The following is a 17,700-nucleotide window of genomic DNA, read 5'->3' on the forward strand; positions in this document are numbered from 1 at the left end:
TGATTTCTCAGGTGCCTTCTAACTCCGGTGTGTCTGGTTCTGAGAGAGAGGGCGCAGCTCGCTTGAGGCTGGATTATACAGGAGGGCAGAATGGCTTCTGTGTTTACCTGCTGGATGAGGTCTTTTAGATTCCCGATGCAAGGCAGCTCTGGTCGCCACTGGTATCTTTAGAGCAGCTTCCCTCCTTTCTCTATACAAGTAGTTGTGTTTTTACTGACTTTAGGTAACCTTGGTAATTTTGTCCTCCAAACAGACTTTGTGAGGAGACAAGGCCTGTATTATAGGTACATTTTATAGATGAGGAACGTGTGGGTCAGGGAGGTTATAGGATTTTCCAGAGTTAAGTAACAGGTAAATGGCACAGCCACTCCTCTTGGTTTCCTCACTGTACTTCTCCATGCTTCAGTCTCTCAGCTGTAAGTCTGGAATTAGGAACAGGACCCAATGTTGTCTGAGGGTTTTACCATCCTGATCGGAAATCAGTTAACTAGATATTTATTCAGTATTTTATTTTATTTTATTTTAAAGATTTTATTTATTTATTTGACAGAGAGAGACACAGCGAGAGAGGGAACACAAGCAGGGGGAGTGGGAGAGGGAGAAGCAGGCTCCCCGCAGAGCAGGGAGCCGGATGCGGGACTCGATCCCAGGACCCTGGGATCATGAGCTGAAGGCAGTCGCTTAACCAACTGAGCCACCCAGGCACCCTTATTCAGTATTTTAAATCATTTGTGGGGGATTTTACTTATAACAGCATGAGTTGAGTATCTTCTGTGCAAAGCACTATGGAGATAGGAAATACAATACAAAACCTCTGCCATCACATAGTTTACCCTGTAGAAGGTGAATGCCAGCAGTGGACATCTAGTGCAATGTAGTGGAGCATTTCTTGTGAGCAGAGATGGGCCGGGGAGCTAGGAATCTGGCAATATTGAAGGTCAGGGTGAGATCCAAGTTATGGGAACAAAACTCCCAACAAGTGTCAATTAGGAAGTGGTCAGTTACAGGAGTTTGGCAAGAAGAGGGAGGCACTGGGTCAGGTACTAAGGGTTCTGCATGTTTGCTCTATGGTTGTTGACCTAGAGGCCCAGGTGAAGATGTGAGATTTTCTAAGGCTGGGAATCAGTGATTCTCCAAAGAATGAGGCACAAGAAAATGAGGGGTAAGCCTAGGAAGGGTCAAGGAACTGGGGGGATGGACTGGCCAGGGTCATAGCAGTGAGACTGCCTTGGTGGGCGCTGGGTACATCACAGGCCCCCAGCAGTGAGCTCAGCAATTGGTATGACAAGAATATCAGCCATTTTTGTTCCTCCTCTTCCTTAAAAGGCAGCTGAAGTGTATGGAAAGTTTTCCTAAGGGCCATTTACAGGGGCTGCTGGGGCGCCCTGGTGTGTGTATGTGTGAGTGTACATGTATTCACATGCAGTGTGGGCTTGCTTACCTGCTGGTAGGCTGTTGTTCTTTGTCCTCTTTTCAAGAAATAAGCAAATAAAATGGAGGAAACCCATTCGGAAAAAAATGTTACTTCAAGCAGCTTTTTACAGCTCTTTCAATCTCATACTACAAGCGTGTAATTCTGGGCCCCCAGTCACTACAATTCATGACTATGTCGTCTTTTGTCTCCTTTGAGCTTTTATATTTTGATGTAAAAGTGAATTATCAGTAGGTTTTCTGAAGCCATGCCTGTTTGTTCTTTTTTGTTTGTTCAAATGAAACAGTGCATCAAGTATGAAATTAGATTAATGGAGTAAATATTATGAATCATACACTCTCGCTAATCTGATGCTCTTTCTTTTTTTTTGACCCCATGTTTTGTTTTCTGTCTGTCTTTCTTCATGTAGGATTTTCAGTCCAGTGTAAAGCTGTTGGAGCGAGGAGCAAAGGTAAAGAATGATGTAATGCCCTGGCTGTCCCAAAGCATCTTTTGTTGTGGAATGGTTATTCCAGTCATCTCTTTATGAATCAGATGTGAGGGGCTGCTTTGTGGAAGGAGTCCTTTGCAAGAACACATCAACGGGGAAAGAGAAAGGGACATTCACTTGGAGGGCTCTTGCTGAAAATGGGTTTAACTCTCCTTTTGCCAGTCACCACCAGCCTGACCTCATACATTTTTAGTACAATGGAGTGGCTGAGCCTTTGAGTACACCACCATTACATCATCGTGGCAAATTAAAGAAGGAGGTGGGAAAAGAAGACTTATTGTTGTCATGGCCCATGAGATGATTGGAACTCAAATTGTTACTGAGAGGTTGGTGGCTCTGCTGGAAAGTGGAACGGAGAAAGTGCTGCTAATTGATAGCCGGCCATTTGTGGAATACAATACATCCCACATTTTAGAAGCCATTAATATCAACTGCTCCAAGCTTATGAAGCGAAGGTTGCAACAGGACAAAGTGTTAATTACAGAGCTCATCCAGCATTCGGCAAAACATAAGGTAAATGCTTTCTTTTTTTGCTTTTTAAAACAGACACCCTGAATGAGGAATAATTTTAAAACAAAGCCTCACTTTTAAGGGGAAAAAGTAATCTGAGGAAGTTTTGGTTGCTTTTTAAACTTTGGTACCTTAGGGATACCTCAAAGTAATTTACTAACCACACTGTCACATTTAAGAATATTTCTAAACTATACAGAAAGGTTAACTTGTTTTAATTTGGTCAAGTGCTATGTTTACCTCTTTTAATGGTTTGCTAAACTTTTTAAAAATTTAAACACTAATAAGTAGTTATAGTCGATAACATGATATTAATTATTAGTAACTTAATATATAATAATTTATAGTACATGTGTCAACAATCACTAAATTAATACATTATTTTGTGTTATCTACAAATTTACTGAAAGGAAATCATTCTTTTCAAGTGGTTTGGGAAGAAAGTGGAAACTGATTATATTAGAAGTGCTGTTTATTTGTGGGAAGGGAAGGAACCATTGTTCAGGATTTAGGGATGTAATTTATCTTGGAGGAAGGTTATTTCTGGGATTCCAAAATGTTGTCCTTGTGGTAGGTAAGGCTGTTTCTTTTCTTCAGGAATAAAAATGAGTTCACTTTTTTTTTTTTTTAAGATTTATTTATTTATTTATTTATTTGACAGAGAGAGACATAGCGAGAGAGGGAACACAAGCAGGGGGAGTGGGAGAGGGAGAAGCAGGCTTCCCGCAAAGCGGGGAGCCCGATGCGGGGCTCGATCCCAGGACCCTGGGATCATGACCTGAGCCGAAGGCAGACGCTTAATGACTGAGCCACCCATGCACCACAGCTGATTTCTTCGTTATGTAGAAACATTTTAAAATGTTTCTTTAGTTTAAGGATTGTTACGTTTATTTTACATATTATTTGTTTTATGAGTTTTAGCGTTTTATAGCGGTAAGGATTTTAAACCAAGGAGATTTGAGCATACCTACACAGAAATAACACCAATTTTGCCTTTTAAAAGTTGATTTTTACAAGCATTTAAACCATTTGTATACTAGGTTTATCCAGTCAACTGCGTGTCCTTTTTATTCAGATTATTACTTGAAAGTGGAGGGGGGAGGCAGTTATTTGCTTCTGGGATGATTTTCCCAGCTTCTTTCCTAACAGCCTCTCATTTGCACTGCAGGTTGATATTGATTGCAGTCAGAAGGTTGTAGTTTACGATCAAAGCTCCCAAGATGTTGCCTCTCTGTCTTCAGACTGTTTTCTCACTGTACTTCTGGGTAAACTGGAGAAGAGCTTCAGCTCCGTTCACCTGCTTGCAGGTAAGGCTTGTGGTAGAATTGAAAGAACTTCAATCTCATGGAGCCCTCCCCATAAGCAGTTTTTCACAGAGAGCTCAGAGTACAGTAGGTCATCACAACTGTGAGTGTCCTGGGTAAACTGATTTATTTAAAGCTTCTGATTGACGTAACTATTCTATTTAAGTTCAATACTACCATTCTTCGACAGTAGTCAGTGTGTTTCTTACTTAGCTCAAATGCCTCTTCATTTGGTATTTATTTGTTAGCTAGAAATGTCACATAGATCTGTGTGCTGCTTCCGGCCAGAGATTTTTCCATTCATCTGGGATCTAAAAACAGTAGAAATGCTCTACTTCTCAACTCCTGCTCTTGGTTCCCACCGCCTGTGGCAAGAGCCAGGCTGGTGTCACAGTGTCCAACTCTTATTGAACAGTTACAGTTACAGCGGACTCCAGATCCCACCATTCTTGGACATTATGAGCAATGAGGGGGAGAATGTGTATAAACTATTTCTTCTGGTAATTAGGGAGACAGTTTAAAAACTCATTTACTTGGGCGCCTGGGTGGCTCAGTTGGTTAAGCGACTGCCTTCAGCTCAGGTCATGATCCTGGAGTCCCGGGATCGAGTCCCGCATCAGGCTCCCTGCTCGGCAGGGAGTCTGCTTCTCCCTCCGACCCTCCCCCCTCTCATGCTCTCTCATTCTCTCTCTCAAATAAATAAATAAAACCTTAAAAAAAAAAAAAAACAACTCATTTACTTGTGTATTATCGTTTTGTTTTTACAACTGAAAAAGGTCTCAGTTTGCAAACACTAAGCAAATGACTTTATAAAGTACCTGGGAAGAACTATTTTATGTCTGTCTGAAAAGGGGGGCAGTGTGCGAGTTCCATTTCATCGAATTCCAAAGCAGTGTTCATCCTTTGCTTCCCCTGTTTTGCAGACGTTACTAAAGCCCTTTCACTGACATGGGCTCACAGAGTGGGGAATACAGTGTGACAATGCACAGTGACCTTTAACACAAAGCTGCTGTGTCCCGCAGATTCTGCCACCGTGAAAGGCAAGAGGGCTTTTAAAAATGTGATCTAAGAAAACAAAATATGGTAGATATTATCATTTTCACACTTTTAATCTTTTGTTGCAAGGATGGTACCATGAACTTGATGTCGTTGGCAGTTGATTGTTGGAAGTGTAAACGTTTCAGTTTTCAGAGAATAGGATTCATCAGTTGTTGGTATGTTAACACTTCAACTCTGTGAAGGTTTAGATAAGATTTCCGTGTCTCCAGTTCTCGCTCATCAGCTTTTGCTTCAGGTCTCAAAAAGCAGGCATGGTTTCCTGTCTCTTTCAGATCATCTGTTGCCCCGCCTTTTGCTCATGCTGTGATGCTGCATGATCTTTCTGTTAGTTTCCTTAAGTGAAGCCAGCGTGCCTTAGAAAGAAATTTTCAGAGTTCTGTGACTGAGAATTAGAGTATCAGGCTCCATCTCTTGTTGATCGGTGCATTCTTTTCCTGGGAGTATACTGTGGTAAATACCGCTTTTATTAGAGTTCCACTAAACTGATTTGGTGAGTTTAGGAACTCCTTTCATGCTTCTTGTAGGCACTGTGAGGACTTTACCTTGGCATGCTATTAGTAGGACCAGGGTTTTTCTTAAAGAGGGGACACCAAGATGTGCTTCACAGCAAAGTGACTGTCTCACCTTACTCTTGTTGGAGACACTTTCCCTGTGGGGGGCTCTGGCTTGGCAGCATGGCCAGACAGACACTCCCGTGGAGGAATGAGCTCATGTTGAGTTTCTAGCACAGGAGTTTTAGTTCCTTGAATACCCTTTCCCCACTTTAACAAAGAGCATGCTTGAGTTACCTGGGAAGGTAACTTCTTACCGGCCGTGTGTCTGTTTGGGAGGAGCACTCCTTGGGCAAGGAAGAGAAAGGGCTCAGTCTGATCAGCTAGATCAGCTCAACAGTGGAAAGACATGTGGAATGACACACTGAATCCGAACACCCTGACATTCCCATGTTGTACAGGCAATGCCTGGTTGCCTGGATCTAAATGAGAGTCCATCCAGGCAGCACCAAGAACCACACCGAATGTATTGATAGCACCATATCCCGATCCACACCCCAGAATCCTGTGTATCTTTTAGTTAAGGAGGTGGCTTAAGGGACTGAATTGAATTGCCTTGTTTGGGAGTTTCTGAGCAGCCAGATCTCTTATGATACCTAAGAGAGGGTTCTGGATGGTTTGCAGCCTTCTAACCATCCAGAAGCCCCTGACCAATTGGAAATTCCCTTGGTTAGTGAGTCTGCTCCTCGGAGTAGACCGAGGAGTAGCATAAGTGGAAGAGAGTGCTGGGAAGCTCTGGCCGTCAGTTCTTGGCAACCCGCTTTGTTGCCAAGGTCCAACTGCTCATTGGATGTTCCAGGGATGTGGGACAGGTGTTTCTTCAGTATCTTGTGGGGATGGGAAATAACTGTGGAAAAGCACACAAGCTTCTCACAGGCGCCATAGAAAATGACAAGGTAGCTAGAGATCATTTCTACTACAAACTGCCCCTGTTGCTCTTAGCAGTTGGAGATGGTTGTCAGCCTCATAATAGAAAGATGCGGTGGTTTCTTGGGGGTGATTTCTCCATCGGCTTAAAGCTTTCAGCTACTCTGAGATTATTCGGGAAGAAAGTATCAGATGTGAGATGGCTTTTATGGTCATTAGATATGGAAGTAAAGAATTGTGGCCTCAATTCCATTCGCATTCACAAGGCCACCTTGCCTGTGCAAAAATGACTTTAGAGAAGGGGGAAGAAAAGACATCCCCCCGGAACAGATAGAAGAAGTCTAATGAGCTGTCTCCCTCCAACAAGTGGAGACCTACGCCTACCTATAGGACCTAGTTATAGGGACATAAAGAAATGCAGGGTTACTGAAGGACGCTCTACTGGAATGGGCTTAATTCCTTAATGTGGAACAGGTCCTCTTTGGGGATGGGGCTAGCTTATTAAACTTGTTTTTTGTTTGTTTTTTTAAGATTGTGTTTATTTATTTGACAGAGAAAACACAAGGGGGTTGGGGGAGGGCGGCAGGCAGAAAGAGAGGGAGAAGCAGGCTCCCCGCTGAGCAGGGAGCCTGACTTGGGGCTCAATCCCAGGACCCCGGGATCGTGACCTGAGCTGAAGGCAGACACTTAACCGACTGAGCCACCCAGCTGCCCCTTAAACTTGTTTCTACCAGGTGCAAAGGGTTCTCTTAAGCCACGTGGGCAGCTAATTATCAGGGAGACCATTTTACCAAGTCTTCTAGTCCTGAAACTTGGACCCTTGTTCTGCAGTGAACGTTGCCTGTACTGGCCTCATCTGCAGGCCCCCACAGCCTGGGACCTTGACCCTTGCCTGACCAACTTTCTCGAACTCTTCTAAACAGTCAGTATTCCCAAGATTAACTTGATAGCCATATACTATTTTTCATTATTATCTTAAAATCTTATTTAAATCTTATGTTATCATTTTTCATTTATTAGCTTAGCTCCCCTTCCTGGATTCTCTTTTTCAAGCTGAGGACTATGTCTTTTTCATCTCTGTGTTCCCCCACAAGGCCCAGCACTTCTTAAATTCTCAGTAAATATTTGATATGTAAATTAGCTTACATGTAGTTTTACCCCATTTATATATTATGTGATTCATTTTATTAGTGTAGAATATAAGTGATTGTATTAAACAGTGATGAAACTAACCTGAAAGTGTAGTGAAAACTTGAGATTGTTTTAAAATAAATGATTTACAAAGTATATTCATTCAGAGCAAACATACAGCTGTTATGAGGAAAGCAATATGAAAGTGTTTCCATCTATTGAAGTAGATTTAAACATGATTTTAAGAGCTAATAAAAATAATGCAATGAAATCATGTGAATCTTACTTGATCCTTAAATACTGAATGTTGATAAAAAGCTAATAGCTCTAGAGTTCTCGCTCCACTCATAGGAAGATACAAGTCCGTGAATCCATATAAACTGAGAATGGTTGTGATAATTTCTATATGTTCTTAGAGGTGAATATAAATTGATTGTTCTATTTAGCCATTAGGAAGTCTCCCAATAACCAAGCCGAGCCAAACCATAACATCGTTTTACCCCCAGAGGAGTAAAGGGTTTAATTACCAGTAGTAGCAGCCTCATCTGAATAAGAAAGAATGAATTTGGATCCCTTTGGGAAATTCTCCATCATCATTGTTGGGTAGGTGATGACAAAACCATCTTTTCCACTTTTTTTTCAGTTTTGAAATCTGTTATTAAATAAGCACAGTTTAAAAACCCATCTGTGCTCCCACAGCCATCTGTGAAAACAAGACCGAAGAATTTGAATGGAGGGAGTGACGGAAGGGTGATGTAAACATATGTTTCACAAAAATGACCATAGTGGAGGGTCCTGGTTGTGAGGATTGGCTTAGATGATGCATGTGGAACCCCTGTATCAGTTGTCTTCTTTTAAAAGCTGTTATCATCCTGAGTTAGAAAACAAATAGTTGCCACCATTGACTTACTGATCAACTTTTTTGGTCTTGGTAATGTTCAGAAAACTAGTTCTTTTTAAAAAGTAATTGTTTCTTGGCCTTATTCATTTCTCAGGGCACCAGATTGAACATAAATCTAGAAGAGAAGAGAAAAAATACCGAACTTGGACTTTTATTTCTTGCTAACATAGAGAAAAGAGAATAGATGGGTCGTTAGTAGAAATAAAGATCAACCTGCAGATGAGAAATACTGTTGTTATTTCCTTCTCTTTCCTTACTGCTGTGGTTCTGAGTAAAAGCAAAAGGGACCCACAGCAGTTTATTAACTCTGCAGCACTCATTTCTGTCCTGTGATGAGACACAGGATAACCAACCCTACAGCAAAACACCACACATGAATCACAGACTTCAGCCCTGCCATTTACAGACGAGGAAAATAACTGAGCCCTGAGTGACTCTCCCAAGCTCTCACTCCCACCACGTGCCCAAGGCCCATATCCACAGTAATTCCAGAGTCTTGTGGAATTTCATCAGGAGGCTGGACTGAAGGCTCTTTTTGTGGTAGCTCTTTCTCAGACTCTCTGTGGATTTCAGAGTCATATTCTTACTTCACATTTTATGGAATGAAGCAATGTATAAAAATATACTGTATATAAAAATTTTTAAAGCATTAAATTATTTTAGCGGGGGTGATCATCACATAAAAGTCTAACTCCTCTGTTCTGTGCTGAAGGACAGTTCTGAATAAGATAGAAGATACCATTTATTAAGCATTTACTCTTGGGTACAATGTTAGTAAAGCACTAAGGGCTTTTATAAACGTTTGTCTCAGAACACAGCTAAGGTCTAGATTGATGTTTGCTATGGTTAAAGACCAAATACACATTTCTTTGTTTTGCATTAGATTTGCTAGTCTAATTAGAACTAGGAGGGAGTAAAAGTGTATTTGACTCTACACTTTTTCAATTTAACAGGGATCTAGATTCAGTCAGTAGATCTGTATAATAAACCTGTAGCTTTGTTTAGTGGAATCAGTTATCATCCTTCCTAATGGAAGTACAGTAGAACCCTGTCTTGCTGGTGACAGATTTTGCTGTGCGAGCTGTTGTTAACCATCAGTTCTGTGACCTAGTGACATTTCTTCTGTCCTTTTGTCTAGAGAAGGGTGTCTTCAGTCATCCCATCCCAAATCCTGCAGTAGTTGGTTAAAAGAGATGGAAATGAATGGATTTCAGTAAAAGTACTACAGCTGCTCAGGAGTTGGCTGTTCTTGGGTTTCAAAAGCTGCAGGGACTGAGAGCCCCTGAAAGCAGACTAAACACAGGTGCCGTCTTGCCCGCTGGCGGCCGTGTCCCTGCGGCCCAGCTTGGTGAGGCCCTGCAGCCTGGATCCTCTCTCTCCAGCTGCTGCCTGCCAGTGTGGTGAGCCGGTTGGTGTCGCTGCCCCTGCTCCTGGTGCCGAAATCATAACTGTGGCCGTGTCTTTTTTTTAAAATGGGCTGCAGACCAGACTAAAGATGGTTCCTTGGTTCCTCATCCCGATCCTCTGCACGAGCCAGATGACGGCAGCCTCAGTGAGCACGGTGGTCTCAGCCTTGCCCCGGTCGTGTCACCTGTGGCTCTGGAGAAGCGCCAGACCCAGGACTTTCATCCAGTCCACCTCTCAGGGTTTCATGGGCACTTTTGTGGTTGGGCCCAGGGCTGAGCCACCAGAAAAGCAAAAGGCTGGCCCTGCTCTTGAGAACCTAGCGACCAATTTGGGGAAATATGCCTAAAGTGGACGAAAGAGGGGCGTATGATCCTGTGCTATACTGTGTGATACAGTGAAAATGGTGACGGGGTGTCGTCTGCAGGGGTTGGGGAAGATTTGATTACGGCAGTGGGGTTCTAACTGAACCTTGGAAGATGAGTAAGATTTGGAGGGGGGGCCTCGGCATTCGGACGGGGGGAGAAACATGATTCAAAATGTCAGGACTGCACTTTGATTTTAGAGGGCCGTGGGGGGACTAGAGTAGATTTCTTTTGCAAAGGGGAGAAGTGGGAATTGAGAAGAGATGAAATCAAACTATGCAAGCTCTTTAAACCAGAAGGACAAACTTGTGAGCCGTCGGGGATTTGGCTGCAGGCCCTGCCGCCTCCCAGTCCCCTAGGTCTGTCTTCTGAGTTCGCAGGGAGTCCACTCTCTTCCTCCTGCCAGCAGCCGAGTCAAGCCCAGAGCATCCCCCCCGCTCCGAGCGCTCCGGGAGCCTCTTCACTGGCCTTCTCCTATCTTCTGCCTTGCCACCTACAATCCATTACTCACACTGGAGCCAAAGTGGTATTTTTTTTTTTTTAAATAAGATTTTATTTATTTATTTGAAAGAGAGAATGGGAGACAGAAAGCATGAGAGGTGGAGGGTCAGAGGGAGAAGCAGACTCCCTGCCGAGCAGGGAGCCCGATGCGGGACTCGATCCCGGGACTCCAGGATCATGACCTGAGCCGAAGGCAGTCGCTTAACCGACTGAGCCACCCAGGCGCCCCAAAGTGGTATTTTTATTTTATATTTTAATGTAATCCAGATTATATAACTCCTGGGTCTAATATGCATCATTGCTTTTCGGATAAATTCCCAAATCCTTCACTGACTCACCAGGCCCTGTAGTGGCTGGCTCCTGCCTACCTCTCCAGCTTCATCTAATGCCACGTAGGTCCTCAGTTCGTTTCACTTCTGTAGGCCTCCTCCTGGTTGTTGCAGACCTGCGGCATCAGTGTCTCGGGCCTTCACAGAGGCCCCTCCTCCTGTCGTCCGCTCACTCACCCTAGCGTCTCCTGCTGGATTCAGTGTTGTTGTCAAGCCTTCCCTCGCTACCAGGCAAAGTTGGTTTTCTTTGTTATATACGCTTCTTTGCCACCTACCTATAATTAGTTAATTATTCATCTAATTATTTGGTTAACATTTATCCCACTAAGCTCTCCATTCCAGAGAGGGCCTCTGTTTTGGTCACCACTGCCCCCATTACCTAGTGCTGTGTCCTGCTCACGGTAGGTGCTCGTTAAATGTCTCTTTGAACCTACAAATGATTCCAGTGGTCTCGAGTTGTTTGGTTGGCTGAACAGGTAGCCCTTGCTTCCTGCCTGCTTTGTCAGGTCTCCAGGGAAGCTGTGCAGTTGGCCAAAGAGGACTGTGGATAGAGAGGAATACATAGAAGTAGTCTATGGGAAAGCCTGCTACGGGCTAATCAGAAAGCTTTGAGCTTCATGTAGAAAGGCCTGAGAGATGAGTTATATGGTGATTCACAGACAGTGTACAAGTTAGTCAAATTTGATTTTTAAGAGTCATTCCCCAGAGAGCAGACTCATAGCCCTTTTTCCTCTGACTCATAGAGTTATCTCCTGATTAATAATCTCATTTCACCGAGCCCTTTGATGATCACAGTAGACCTGTCCAGCAGCCATTTCATCCTGATCTGGGTCCTAATTGTAGCTGGTCTGATTAGTTTCCTGAGGGATGTGCCCTGATTCCCTGAGCCCTGGGGTATTATTAGACCTTCCAGATCGAATGGAGTTCTGAGCGACTTAGGGACATCTGAAAAATTTTTTCTCTCCACCTGTCACGTAGAGTCAGCAGCACACTGAAGATTGGGTAGGACAGAAACACAGTGAGGATTCAGTGTTGCTTTTCAGCGACCAAAGCAGCACTCACCAGTTCTGCCTTTTTTCCTTTAGTAGCAGAACAGTGTTTTTCTTGTCCTGTGCTGCTCCTGTCACCCTGAGAGTCTTCTGGGCATTGTGGTCTAGGAATAGGAAGCAGATTCTGGGCCCCCACCCATGCCAGCATCATTTTAGGCTTTGAACGGAATCAGGAAATCCTTCTGAACACCAAAACTATACAAGACTTATGTCCATCAACAGCTATTCATTGTAACAAGGAAGGATTCAGTAAACATTTATTGAATTTCAGTTATGGGCCAAGCACTGTGCTAAATGCTGAGGGGATTACAAAGGAGTGTGAGACATAATTCTTACCCACAGGCAGTTCACAGTGTATTCTAGCTGGAGAAACAGAGGTCACAACACACACACAAAGATGATTCATAATTACCAAGTCATTGGCAAATACTCATTGCCAGATGGTTGCCATAAATTTTATGGAAGTTCTAAGTTGTCAAGATCATATATAGATACACTGGTCAGGAAAGATTTTGTTTGTTTTTTAAGATTTATTTATTTTAGAGACTCAGAGAGCACACATGCGAGCAGGGGGAGGGGCAGAGAGCGAGAGCGAGCAAATCCTCAAGCCGATTCCCCGCCGAGCACGGAGCCCAATGTGGGGTTTGATCCCAGGACTCAGATTGTGACAAGAGCTGAAATCAAGAATCGGCTGCTTAACCAACTGAGCCACCCAGGCACCCTGGAAAGATTTTTTTTTTTTTTAATGCAAGAGAAGAGTATTGAAACTGTCAGAGAGTAACTCAGTAAGGGAAGATAGTAGGGTGAAATTTGTTTCTGGGACCTGGCCCCCATCACCAACCTGAGACCCATGGCCAGTTCTCCTGAGCTCTGGGTGTCTCTGTGTTTAGAAGGTTTTGATGTAAAGTGTATTTTATTGGTTATGGTAAGAAATCTTTGGAATATACTTCCGTAGAAGAAGTATGACTTGTGCTTGCCTATGGTTTGGAAGGAAATAACAAAATGGATTGGAGGAGAGATTAAATTGCCAAAGGCCCAAGATTGGAAAGCACATTGTGTTAGGAAAACAGAAGACCAATTTTCCTTTTCCATGGAGGGTGGTGGCATGGAAAATCAGGTTGGGCTGTGGACTGGGATTAGATGAGGAAGGGTCTTGAATGTCTGGCTCACAATTTTGGATTTTATTCTGTGGGTATTGAGAGCAGAGATCACATCAAAACTTTATTTTTAGGGTGCTTAATCTGGCAGCAGAGTGGCCATGAGTGGTGGGGAGGAGGACAGGTGGATCAGAGAGAGCTGTTACTGAGTTTATCTAAGAGTGAGGGATGAAGGTCCTGGAGCAGGGGGGCGGCAGGAGAATGGGAAGGCAGGGCAGAAAGAAGAGACATAAAGGAAAGTCAGTGTGGGGATGCCTGGGTGGCTCAATTGGTTAAGCGTCTGCCTTCGGCTCAGGTCATGATCCCAGGGTCCTGGGATCGAGCCCCCGCATCAGGCTCCCTGCTTAGGTAGGGAGCCTGCTTCTCCCTCTGACCCTCCCTCTGTTTGTGCTTTCTCTCTCCCCCAAATAAATAAATAAAATCTTTAAAAAAGAAAAAAAAAGGAAAGTGTGTTGGCACAGCAACTGGATGTTGCTGAGCTGGGAGGTTGGGGTTGCCATGGATGGGGATGCAGAAGGAAAGAGAGGGAGACATTGGCTTTGACTTTAAGTGTCAGTAAATCTTTTAAGTGAACATGACCAAAGGGAGTTGAAAGTGTTAGCTTGGATTTTGGGACCTCAAACAGTACAAGCTTGGAAATCTTTGATTTTTAGGTGAAATGAGCCAATGTGGTCTCTTTAATAACCTCCTTTCGCATGCCTATGGCAGAAGGGGCCTCCTGAGTCTGTCCTTCTCGGGAAGTCCCCGGACGCTGATCGCTCACCCTTGTCTTCACATCTTCATGTCACTGCAGGACCAGTCGGGCTGCCTCTGCAAGTCTGGCTCCCCTCCTACAGAACTCATTGGTTTTATTCAGCAAGTGGTGGATTCTGGCCATATTCCTTTTGTTTAGGTATCCTGGTTGCACTCTTTAGAATAATCTTTGAGGGCATTTATTAGGGGTGCGAGCTGTGTGTTCTGGATGTTTTAAGAGGAGGAGTTTCTGGGTGTAGCTGCGTATTGTCAGTTGGAAAGATCAGTAAAATAGCTATCATTCCACATCTTCTGAGAATTCTTTACTAAACAACACTTCTGGATTTTGCTAATTGATTCTGATAATGTTATCTTAAGAAATAATAGGATTTAGACCTTCTGAATCACAAGAAATTGCATTATTATAGTATGTGGTGGTTTTTTAATGCTAGTACTTTGAAACTTTAAAATCTGTTTTGTTGTCTAGGTGATAACTGTATTAATCCAAAAATTAGATAGAATTTCTCATTCCCTGACTGCGCCAGGTGAGAGAGTTGTTTAATACAGAGTGAATTTTTTTGGAGATGTCATTTATGGGACAAGTTCTGTGAGACCCAAGCTACTTGTCCGGCTTCCTGGACGGTCTCCACAGAAGTGCATATCTGTCCACTTTCCTCTTGGTCTGTGCTCCGGTAGATACGGAGCAGATGGAATAGGAGCTTAAAGTTAATGCCTTAAGTTATTAGGGATTTTTCTCATCAGTGCTTAGTGGAGATTGGCTGAAAAAGACACAGATGGAACACTACTAAAGATGTTGAGAAAAATCTGCCATGCTCTCTACCCTCCCAGAAATGATTTATCAAACATGTGTGGCTTGGCTTACCCAGACCAGCCTATTGTACAGCTACTTATGTACGTTTGCTTTCTCCAGGGGCGGGAAATTATGGTGACTTCATTTTTGTTTCATTTTTTTAACTAGTTTCAACTCTCCATGTATACAGTTTGCGGACCCTGGAAGAATTCTAACCACACTTGAGTCTTTTTGTGAGTGGCTAGAGAATAGAGAACAGAGCTGCTGGAATCAGTCACTTCATTGTGAAGTGAAATGTACATCTGTTGTGAAATAACATTTCAACAATCGAAATATACATGTCAGCAATTTAGTTTTTAATATTAGGATTGTCTCCTAATAGCAAAGTAGCAGATTTTATTTTCAGGATGGAGAGAACTCTTCTCTACGGGTGGGGTGTACTTAAATCCTTCACATGCACTCTGGAAGAAGTAAGTGAATGGGTTGTATTATGTCACAAAAAGGGAGTCTTTGTTTTACAAAGGTTAAACTACATGAGAACTATGTTTAAAAAGTATGAAACCATATAAACTATGAAAATGATTTAATATGAAAAATTAATTTGCATTGGCTTTTTAGAAGCATGTCTTTCATAAAATCGAGCTTGGTATAGATATTTTTTCCGTATAGAGCTGTGGAATCCCTTCACAGTGTGGGAGGGAGTAGCCTTTAGCTCTCCTTCCCGCTCTGCATGGCTCTGTGGGGCTGCGAGAGCTCTGAGGGACTGGCCACCTGTTGGCACTGAAGCGTAAGCAAAGTCCTGTGTTTCTCCCTGCAGGGAGCTAGCTCTAAAGGGATGGAATTGACATTTATCTCTAGTTTGAAAGACCAGGGAATCCATTTTTCGAATTTGAGACTTCAACATTTATTTCACATCACTAAGCTTTGGTAAAGTGCTAACTTTTGTTTATTACAAATACTCCTTTTTAAGAAAAATCACTGTGATTTATAACTGGTTGCAAGGGTCAGAGAGAAGAGAAAAGAGTGACTAATTGGAATTGTTTAGTAGAGTTGTTATATGTATTTTACTTAGCAGATTTTCTCCCCCAAAATTAAATGTGGTTCACATTGGCTTTTACAGAAAATGGTATTTGTGATTAGAATTGTGAAGGTGGTGCTCTGAAGGAAGAAGTTTTTCTTGGCTGCATGAGAATAAAATGGTGTATAAGTTATGAATGCCTTTATACCAAACGTTTTCTCTGTTCAGAGTAATATATATGTTTTTATTTATAAACGTGCATTCTACTGGTTGGATTTGTGGAAGACTAACAGAAATTGTAGTTTGTCTGCCTGTCCAAATCTGTGGAGGTGGCCAAAGGTGTCTGCATGTCTACCTGCCCGTCCCCTCGTCCGTATTTCTCTGTGGGCCAGGCGTGTCTGCACACATGTCTTCCTCTTGAAAACAAACATTTCAGCATAAGGGGAAGAGTGGATACCACCATTTTTAGATTCAGGTCTATCTTCGGGAAGCTTGTCTGGGTTACATGACTTTGCGTTTTCTCCATTCCCAGATGATAAGCAGCATAAAATCTAGGGAGAGGAGAAACGTGGTGAGATTGGATGGTGAGTTCAATCTTGACCAACTTTATAAGTATTTTAAAAGCTTTTCAACACGAGAGGATGATGAAATGATGTTGTGTGTTCTTGTCATGCAATCTAACACGGAGTCTGGGGGACAGCGGAGGGTTATGACAGGGCAGAGAAGATGACTGTTCTTTATCTGTCAGCCATTTGTAACAAAAAATTTGCATGGATGAATTATACTTTTCTTCTTGTGAGTTCTGGTTTGTAAGAGGAAGAAGGACATTTTAGACATATTTCAGAACTGAGTGGCTGATGAGGCCACAGATAGTTTTTCAAGAGTTCGGGGAAATCAGGCAGTGTCTCATCTGTTGTTAATTAATGAAATGAAACTAGGGTCACTAGAGTACAACAATGAATGAAAGGTCAGTGAATGGAAAAAACTGTCAATGAAGGAGGGTGTTAGCAGAGTGGAACATTGTCCTAGATAAAGATCAGGGAAAATGTACTCTTTGGCTGAGGTAGTGTTTTCTGGAAGTGACTAGGAGCCATAGTTTGGGACATTTCAGTCCAGACTGAGCACTAAATGAATGCTCTGATTTCAACGAAATCTGTTAAATATTTTAAGGCTATTCAGGTTTGTGCCAGAGATTAGTTGAAAAGATAGTAAAAAAAAGTTTTTTTGTTTTATAATGTGTTCTATAGTGTATTGTTGCTGTTTTGTTTGGCTTTTTGGTTTTGTTTTGAGGTTAAACACTGGTTTCTTGCTCTCAATTATTTCTGTTCTCTTAGAATTTTCTAGAACCACCCTCACTTTAGAGATTCCCCCTGAAGTTAAAGTGATTTGGGATCACGGTAATAATTAGTGTTAAAGCCGACCTCAAACAGCCCAGGCCTGCTGACTCTGTCGATGATGGTTGCCAAATTATATATACCCCCTCTGAGAGTTGCCTTGTGGAGGATGGCCTGGAAGTCCTTAGGACAGCTTCACCACCATCTTGCACACTGTGATCATGAACAAACCAGTGACTGTATTTCTATCTTAACTAGTTCATCTGTCAGCTCTGTTCTTGGTTTCATGTGAAATGAGTGCATTTAGAGTCTCTCGTGTCTCTGCTCATGTCAGACCGCTTTCCCTTTTTTCTCTCTCATTGAAGCTTTTGAACCATATATGGCTCTGGGGAAGTGAGGCTCTGCCATCAGTTTGGGAGAGGCCCATGGCCATTTTTAGCCTGGTATTGAGACCTAGCAGGTCACGGCTAGTGAGGGCAGGACCCCATAGAAATCAGCAAGGCTATCCCTGCATCCTTACAGTTAATCCTGTAGTATTTGGAGAAGATGCATAGCACAGCAATTGACAGTATGGTCTCTAGGGCCAGACTGCTGGGGCTCATGTCCTAGTTCTGCCAGTTGTTACTCCGTGTCTTTTTGAACCTCTGTTATCCTATCTGTAAAATGGGAATAATGATAGCACCCACCTCCTAGTTATAAAGATTGAATAAATACTTGTAAAGTGCTGAGAGCAATGTGCGTCACTTAGTAAATGT

The 17,700-nt window shown here is 42.8% G+C and overlaps 1 protein-coding gene across 1 annotated transcript in view; it reads left to right on the forward strand.

Annotated features, from left to right (window-relative positions):
* Window positions 1-17,700, forward strand: part of DUSP16 (dual specificity phosphatase 16) — an 80,066-nt gene that overhangs the window by 36,762 nt on the left and 25,604 nt on the right. Inside the window, exons 3-4 of the mRNA XM_035028198.1 lie at window positions 1,842-2,435; window positions 3,601-3,739. Of these exons, the coding sequence (XP_034884089.1) occupies window positions 2,208-2,435; window positions 3,601-3,739 (367 nt within the window). The 5' untranslated portion in view covers window positions 1,842-2,207. The remainder of the gene's footprint in view (window positions 1-1,841; window positions 2,436-3,600; window positions 3,740-17,700) is intronic.

Source organism: Mirounga leonina, unplaced genomic scaffold, assembly GCF_011800145.1.
Source record: "Mirounga leonina isolate KUSES-001 unplaced genomic scaffold, KU_Mleo_1.0 Mir_201, whole genome shotgun sequence".
Lineage (NCBI taxonomy): Eukaryota > Metazoa > Chordata > Mammalia > Carnivora > Phocidae > Mirounga > Mirounga leonina.